This window comes from Osmerus mordax, chromosome 7 (genome assembly GCF_038355195.1).
Source record: "Osmerus mordax isolate fOsmMor3 chromosome 7, fOsmMor3.pri, whole genome shotgun sequence".
NCBI classification, from domain to species: Eukaryota; Metazoa; Chordata; class Actinopteri; order Osmeriformes; family Osmeridae; genus Osmerus; species Osmerus mordax.
In genome coordinates this window covers 4,670,373-4,679,082 of record NC_090056.1, presented here as the reverse complement: position 1 = coordinate 4,679,082, position 8,710 = coordinate 4,670,373, and the positions used below count along the sequence as shown (strand labels likewise).

Below are 8,710 nucleotides of genomic sequence, written 5' to 3'. Positions count from 1 at the left end.
GAATGACTCAAATTTGGATAATGTCCTTTGGCTGTGAGTCCCTCTGTCACAAATGTGTGTAGGAGTAGGTCTTGCCCCTCTGTGATGTGTGTGCCATCAGGCATGCATGTGGTCATGTCACATGAAAAGGGCCCATTCACATGAAACAGTCCTTTCATAGATCTGCTCAGTCTCCATGGACCGGGACACTGGTGGCTTCTACAAGAATAAAAGACAGGACAAAAGTCTCTCAACAGTGTGTGCTGTATGGAGTTCTCCTTGTTCTTGGTTCAATAAGCCCCACCATTGCTAACTATGAAAGAAACTAGGTTGGTAAGTTCAAAGGTCCTATATTAATGGCTAACAGTGCTTCCAGCTAGACATACTGGGCCCACTACTCCGAACCGGGAACAAGCCAGCAATAAACTTAGTGTTGGGTACTGCATCTTTACAGGTGCTCCAGTTGTGTTGTGACCCAACTTGAAGGGGACACACATGGATGCTAAAATACTAGATTTCTTACGGGACCCAACTTCAATTGGTTTACATACTAAACAATCGTTTTTTTTTTTTTATTACAAATTGATTATTCTGTTTCACTCAACTTGACCAGTGGCCTCGCCCAAACAGCCCTCGGTCCGAGAATGAGTCGCACGCGAGACGTCGGCAGCGTCGTGACGTATTCAGCAAGCCTGCTAGAACAAACGCAGTTGGGCTGAAAGGATTCGACCGCCGGCGGACTGCACTGGCCCATTAGCTACAGTCTAGATCCAGCAGTAATCTGTAATCATAGCGTTTAGATGAGAAATCGTTTACGTGTAAATAATATTCAAACGACGCCTAGACCCGTGAAATTCCAGTAAAGGTAAAGACCTCATATCGCAACGTTTCAGTCAAACGTGGGGGTAATGGTTGAGCTAGCATTTAGCTTAGCATGCTAATTGCTAAAGGAGCGCCCTGAAAAAAGGGATTGAAACGTTGAGTTGAATGGTGTTTAAGGGAGGGCGTCTATGGTTACTTAACTAACACGCCAGCTAGCTAGCAAGCCTGCACCGGCTAAGGTAGGGCGGGGGAAATGCCGCTAGACTGCTTAGTTGCTCATAGTTAGGTAGCTATTAAGCTTTTACACAATTACATTTTTGGAATTACAAGTGATCAATCTAAAGCTAGCTACTGTAGTAAACAAAATAGCCAGTGCAAGTTTAACTATGGTTATATATATAGCTTGCTAGACAATTTCTAAAGATGTTCTGTTACAGTACGTGCTACCTAGCGAGATGGTAACCTCGGTCGGACTAGAATCTGCTTTCTAACTGTTTTTAATTTGGCCTTTTGCAGAAACTAGCTTGCTAGTCAGATGGATAAACTTGGTAAAGCTAGCAAATACGCTAGCTTCTTCTAGTCTAGGCTGGGCTAACGTTAGATGGGTCACTCCCATCCCAGATATTTCTCTCACAGCTGTCTGTGGGTCCTATTTGGCAAGCTACCCTCGGCCAATGCGATAAGCTAGTGTGCCTGGACAAACTGTAGAGAGACGGTACGCTGTCATTTTCCGTAATGGCCAGTTTGTTACACTGTAACTGCAGTTACACGGTTTGGCAAACAATAAGGTTGCTAGATACATGAGATAAGATGGCTATCTTCTTTAGTCAGGGGACATAGCTAAACAGAATACAGGCACAACTATAAGGAAAGAACTCTGACTGTATGCTGTTATGAAATATGAACATGGTGTAGGTCATATTGAGTCCCGAATCAGCAAAGTAATCATAGCCAGCTAGTAATACTATTGTCTACTGTCAACCTGTTCCATAGCCAACCTCTTTGCAACCCTTTCAAAAGGGCTACTCTAGTGATGTAACGTAACCATGTGTCTAACTGTCCCGTCTCCCATCCCATCAGTCGTGATAAAATGGCTGTGAACGTGTACTCGACATCGGTAACTAGCGACAATCTGAGTCGTCATGACATGCTGGCCTGGATCAACGAGTCCCTACAGATCAACCTCACCAAGATCGAGCTGCTGTGTTCAGGTAAAGCTTACCCCCCGTTTAACTAACTAACCAACTCAAAGGATTGGCTAGCTAATCCAGAGCTGGTACCAGTCTTTATGTGTTGCCTGTCAGGGGTCTATAGGTTGGTTGGTAGGGAACTGTGAAGCTAAAGATGAACTAGCATCATAGATGACTAATCATTTGATGTCAGCGTTATCTATGGAGTATCGCTCATTGTTGCTGCACAAGTGCTGTGTCATTTTTCCATGATGATGTCGAGGCAACAGAGGTTATGGGTGTAGCAGGTTGGTAGGCAAATACTGGCAAATGTTGTTCAGGATTGATATGGCAAAGATGGAGGTGAGACAGATCTGAACAGCAGCTTTGTATTGTTACGATGTAGGCTGCTCTGCCTGCTTAACCACTGGGTCAGGCTTTAACTAGAGGACACGCCAAGATCATGTTTCAGATTTATGTTCTGCCTAAACCTGTCATTACTCTGTAGTCCTCTGTTAGTCTGATGTCATTATCTGCTGTTCTCAGATAAAAGGCTGATAGATCAAAGTTGGGTGTTTTTGACAATGGTTCCCTCACATTGTCGCTCTGTTTCACCTTTGGAATACCCAACTCCCCCTCCCCTCCTCCCCCAGGTGCTGCCTATTGCCAGTTTATGGACATGCTCTTCCCTGGCTGTGTGCCTCTGAAGAAAGTGAAGTTTGCTGCCAAGCTCGAACACGAGTTCATTCATAACTACAAGATACTGCAGGCCAGCTTCAAAAGGATGGGCGTTGACAAGGTGAGCAAGCTGCCAGTGCCCCACAGTCGCAGGGTAGTTGGTAGAAGGATTGACACCCCCCCCCCCTTCCGTAAAACTGCTTCTGTTATTGACTCGCTATTAGATGTTCTCTGATCCTAATCCCAGCCCTCATGTATGGACTTGGACTTTACTCTGTGCGTGTGTGTGCATGTGTGTGCGTGTGTGTGTGTGTGTCTGAGGGGGGACCTCCTAATGATGTCAGCTGTGCTGCAGACTGTTAATTGTGTTTACTGCTGAATTAGCATGGCCTCTCTCTTTCTCTCCCTCTCTCCCCCCTCCTATATTTACATTTATGCGATGAGAGGGCTGTTGACCTGCTAGACAGGCTTCACTCTGTTAGCTTGTCATTAGTTCTCATCCTGGAACTGGACCACACTGCACAATGAAGATATTGTGTGTGTGGCTGTAATGGTACTTTAAAGGTGTGTGAGAGAGAGAAACCTTTCCCCCATTGTGTCCAATCCGTGTTTGATCTCATCTGTGTTCTCCAGAACGCCACAGGGTTTAGTATTGCTGGCCACACCCCTCGCCTGGTGTGTCCAAACCTGCTGTGGAGTAAAGGTGTCATATCTCACCCAGATCTCCACGCGTAACACTGTCCTCAACCTCCCCAATATGGTTAAAATCGTACAAGGGAAGTTTTACTATACTCTCTTCCACTCTTCTGTTGCAATTGACTCCCAGATCATCCCAGTGGACAAGTTGATAAAGGGGAAGTTCCAGGACAACTTTGAGTTTGTCCAGTGGTTCAAAAAGTTCTTTGACGCCAATTATGACGGTAAGGATTACGACCCCGTGGAGGCGCGCCAGGGTCAGGACACCATGCCCATGCCCAGCCCAGCCATGTCTGCTCTCAACAAGCCCAAGAAGATCCTCAATGCAGGTCAGTCTTTCTCTCGCTCTCTGTCTCTCTCTGTCTCTCTTTCTTTCCCCCCCAATCTCTCTCTCTCACCCCCCTCTCCCCTTGGTGTGGTCACTGTGTCAGGTCATCCTCCCCACGACAGAGATGCATCCATACATGAGAACTTCTTCAGCTCGTAATCAATCTCTCCCCTCTTCCCTTACTCTGATTGGTCGGCTGTTTCTACCAGCTCCCCAGAGGGCCGCGGTTGCCAAGGTAGCACCCAAGATGGCGCCGGGATTGGCACGGAGACCAGGGGTCGGTGGAGGAGATGAGGAGAGGGCAGAGCTTATCCAGGAGGTAATGTGGTTGTTTTTTTGTTTTTCATCCTTGTATCTATTCTATGTATTCATTCATCCAGTCATTCATGTATTCAAATTAAATAGAGGCAATATTGTGAATATAGAACTATATAGACAATATAGTTGTAAGCTACGTTTTTCTAGTTGATGCCTAAATGGTCGTTTAGTAGAGCCAGAGGTCATAAATGAGATTCTCTCTCCCTGCAGGTCAACATTCTAAAGTCCACCATCCAGGACATGGAGAAAGAGAGGGACTTTTATTTTGGAAAACTGAGGAACATCGAGCTCATCTGCCAAGAGAAGGAGGGAGAAGGAGACCCAACACTGCAGAGGATCATAGACATTCTCTATGCCACAGATGTGAGTGAACACACACACACACCTCAAAACCAGCTATTACCCAAACGATGAACTTTCAACACTACTAGTGTAGTAGTCAGTAGTCAGTCACAACAGGAATGCTCCACACAACCAAGATCTTCTGAACAAAACATGCAAAGTAGTCTGTGGGTAAACACACAGCTACAAACATGACAGCTGTAAGCTTTTTTGAATTCTATCCTCTGGGTTAAGATCATGTGTCGTGGTCCAAGCAACAGCTGATTCTCTCTTATAATTCCACTAGTGGAATGTAATGTTTGTAGCCCAGTAGGCCTGCTTCAGTATGGTGACATTACTGAGACTGGCTTACTGCTTCAGTATGCTAACACTACTAGCACAGGCTCATTCAGGCCTGCCTTATTTATTGTACGAGGCATAGCTAGATCTGTCTGGACAACATTCATACCCCTTGGGTACAAAAAAAATAAAATACGAACTAGAACAATGTAATCAACATCTGAATGACATCATCTTTAGAAAATAAAATGATGCATGAGGAGTACGGAGATCTCAGTAGGATATTGATAAACACGCCTCATTCTGTGTCCCATGTGTCCTATCAGGAGGGCTTTGTCATACCGGACGCCGAATCAGAAGAGCAGGAGGAGTTCTAACTCTCGGGACTGGATGACGCACCTCTTGCTACAACCTCCAACCAACCTTTCCTTTCCGAACCTGCCTGAACCCACCCCCTCACCCCTGCAATCAGCAACAGCCCCAGCCCCACCCTCCCTCTCTAGTACCTGAAACCACCAGTTCATGATATGGATTTGGGGTACTGAAATGGACTCGATATGAAATGTTTTTTTTTGTCTGTCTGTCAAATCAAGTTGAAACAAGTCAAGTGTGAAGTACCTCCTCTGAAGGGCCTGTCCCTGGCCCGCTCTCCTGGTGCCCTGTATCTGCCTAGCCTAGTGCTGTACTACACTACAGAGCGGCCATCTTGGTCGGCTTCTAGTGGCCATCTTGGTCTGCTCAGGTCCCGAAGAGTGAGTTTATCCGTCTGTAATATTCCACTTCTTTGGGCTTTACATTTAATTTTATTTTCTCCCGTGTGTGTTGTGTCGCAAGTTCTTTGGCACCTGCACTGTCTTTTGTACATGTTTTCTCTTTTCCCTAAATTATCACAGTCTTTGCCACATGCTTCCATTACGTATGGGAACTCGTTTTCCTAGTTATGTCGATAGAGGAAGGGTTTTAGATATGTTATGTTGTGTGTATGGTTGATGTTTTCTGATCATGGTCTATCATTAGTACTTTACTCAGTCCACCCTGTGCCCCCCACCCACACACCCCAAAAAACGTGTTTTACTGTTTTATCATTGGGTCTCATCTGAGGATGAGCTTGTTTAAAATGTGCAATTGTTTATTCCAGGAGAACTGTGACTCCGTTTGTCAAAGTCACAGGCTGGTCACACTAATACAGAATGCAGCTTCTTCACTGCAAGTCTTCTAGGCATGCCAGTATTTAATGCTGAACAAGAATCGTATCGCAACAACGAGGCTTGTGGTGGAGTGTGTGTGTGTGTGTGTGTGTGTGTATGTGAGATATATTTTATGTTTTGCTTGCCTTCTATGTGTTAGAAGGCATATGCACTGTAAATGCCTGCCTCGACCCATGACCTCTGGGCTTTAGCCTCACACGTGTCCTGGTAAACTAACCTAGCCTCGAGCGGCCAGGCAGGTTCACCGGGTCATCCCAAACTACCCCGCTTTTGGCTTTTCTCTAACCGCCGTTTCCTCCACTGGCACAAGATATTTGACTTCTTGTGCCAAAGGCTTTCTCTTTGCGAGGAAAGACCCTCATAAAGGTGATAGATTATTTTTTTAAACATTCTTTTCTTTTCTTTTTTTAACCATATTTCAACTGGATTTGTGGAGAGTTTTAACAAGGCGATGTACATTGTGGAATGAGTTTAGATTGATCATAGCCTTGCTGATGTCCCAGAGACCAAGTAAATGGGCCCCAAAACATAACTGCCAGACTCTGCACAGAACAAGTCAGAGATTTTATATGTTTTTATAAATGGCCTTATTCTTAACGTTTTTTTTTTTTCTCTTGGTAACCTTTTTCATAAACTCAACATAGATGTGACTTCGATGTATTTTCTCTTTTTTGGCAAATGTTTGTAATGCGAATTAAAGTATTGTCAGTTAGCTCTTAATATTTGGAGGCTATGTTTTTTTGCTGCTCTGTAGCATGTCTTCTAGAGAACGAGGCAGAAAGGTTTCAGGGTCTCCAGTCTTCCATGTCATTCTCAGATAAACCCCTCACCTCTGTAATGACCGAGCCTCTAAAGTCACACGAACCTGATTAACTTTTTAATTAACAATTTGAAGCCTGCAGGTAGAATTCTCCATCCACACAGTAGTGGTTGATGGACAGCAGCCAGCACACAGAAGAGCAGTCTGGGTAATGTAGTTTAATACACGCTTTACTGATGAGAGCCATTGGCTTTCTGGTTGTTGAAATAGGTGAGATTGTTTAGAATGATCTCAGTCTACTATACCGTCTAACTTTAGTACTGTTTTGCAAGCCTGGTAAACTAGTCTGGTGGTACAAGCTCCCAGATCACAGTGGATATGTCAACCAGGCTGGAGTATAATATTCTCCTAGTACCTGAACAAGTGATGATGATGCCTTTGTTATAGGCAGGGCAGAGAGAGAGCTTGAATGTTATAGTCATGTCAGCAGGTGCCTGCATGTAAAGGTGGTGATGGTGGATTTCTTCATGTTATCTGAATTACTACAGTTTGCCTTTGTTAAGGACCCAAGCTCCATTTTGATGTGCATGTCTAGGAATCGCCCTTCTTCCGAATCGTCGTTTTTTTTTCCAGAATAGGTTTGGGGCATGAACATGAAACCTTCCTGTTCAGATAATCACGTCACCGTGTGTGTTCAAGTCTCCGTAGGCGGCGGAAGAAACACAGAAAACTTGAACTGTAACGAGAACCTCAGTGTCTTGTATTGAAACATATTCAGTGTTATGTTTTTTTTTTCTTCTTTGTACACAACCTTGCTGGTTAATTGTGGTGGGTGCATGGGGTCTCACCAAGACAAATCGCATTGAAAAACCTTTGACTCAGTGAAGATGTTTGATATGCAACGCTGTTGGGTTAGGACAGCGACCCGACCCCACTGTGGCCTCAGTCTCACTGTGCCAACAATAACCTCTGACCTCCAACCTTGGTCTGACCCCAAGCCGTCTGATTGGTTCTCTCATGTAAAGGTTTCTGATGGTACTATGAATTGGAATGACGATGCTCAGCTTACATTGGTGCCCCCATTGGTGCCCCCCCCCAGAGCTGAGGCGCCTGGACACTGTGGGCCTTGTGGCCTCCCCCCCCCCCTCCTTTTAGTTTTATCAATCTATCTTTCTCTATGTTTGTCTTTTAAGCGGGAAAATATGTTTTTCTTATTTTCTTTCTTAAACTCTTAGCTGAATCAAGTTTCTTACGATGAATAAAAACAGTATTTCCACGGTAAGCAAATTTGTTGTGTTTTTTGTTATTGTTGAGTCATTTATCCTCACTGTTTACTATAATGTTGTCATGGGTGGGTGGGTGAGTGAGTCATCTCACGACCAGGAAAACACCATCGGTCTAGAATAGATGGTTGTTCTAGGTTCTTCTAGGTTATAAATTCCAAGATTCAAATAATGTGACATCACAGAGAGCCTAGGGATTTCTAGAACATCTGTCCCACTGTGAATGGGCCCTTTGTGGAGGAGTCTGTAACAGACTGCTGGAGATAGCTGCAGGCTGAAACTGGATAGTGTTAGCAATGGGAAGTACCTTAAATGGCAGCATTGCCAACATGAAGGCCGGCAAGATGCCTTCAGGATCCTGGCAGGTTTATCAAAATGTTGTATTTGCACCCTGCATTGCTTTGTTGATCTTGTATCATTGAATATCTGCCGCCCAGTTGAGTAAGCCATTTCTACTCCAGCAAAAACTGCTAGATCTGGCCTTTTGTCCAAAAGATATGAATACAGATCCTCTCTCAAACTAAACAGACGTGTCAGCATTCGGGATAACCATCTCACCTCTGTGCGTGAGCAGGGATTTTGTGGCTCTTGGCTTTAACAGTTCACAATGGTCACGAGCACGGACTTGACTTGTTCAATATCCTTTGCAGCAAGTGCTTCTCTGTGCAGGAAACAATGGGTTGAAATGGCACGGAGGGTAAAATATTTTTTTCTCTAACTACACCGGAGTGCCAGCCGGCCTGTCTTTGCCACGGCTCCATCCATTGCAGGTCTCCCAGTTTATTTCATTTATGCTCATCAAATTTGTCCCAGTTTAAAAAACATATTTTGCTGTTTTGGTCGTCTTT

At 44.6% G+C, this 8,710-nt stretch overlaps 1 protein-coding gene across 1 annotated transcript; it reads left to right on the top strand.

The window, feature by feature from the left end:
- Positions 1-704: 704 nt before the first annotated feature.
- On the top strand, positions 705-7,866 carry mapre1b (microtubule-associated protein, RP/EB family, member 1b). The gene is made up of 7 exons (XM_067240043.1): positions 705-844; positions 1,882-2,012; positions 2,624-2,769; positions 3,475-3,673; positions 3,882-3,991; positions 4,201-4,353; positions 4,938-7,866. Exons 2-7 carry the CDS (start codon positions 1,892-1,894, stop codon positions 4,986-4,988), a joined length of 780 nt encoding a protein of 259 aa, XP_067096144.1. The 5' UTR covers positions 705-844; positions 1,882-1,891; the 3' UTR covers positions 4,989-7,866.
- The last annotated feature ends 844 nt before the right edge of the window (positions 7,867-8,710 follow it).

Excerpts from the sequence above, each read along its gene's own strand:
- mapre1b (XM_067240043.1), top strand. The coding sequence starts at position 1,892 with ATGGCTGTGAACGTGTACTCGACATCGGTAACTAGCGACAATCTGAGT. Across the intron at positions 3,992-4,200 it reads GGGCAGAGCTTATCCAGGAG|GTCAACATTCTAAAGTCCAC; the intron begins GTAATGTGGTTG and ends CTCTCCCTGCAG. Across the intron at positions 4,354-4,937 it reads ACATTCTCTATGCCACAGAT|GAGGGCTTTGTCATACCGGA; the intron begins GTGAGTGAACAC and ends GTGTCCTATCAG.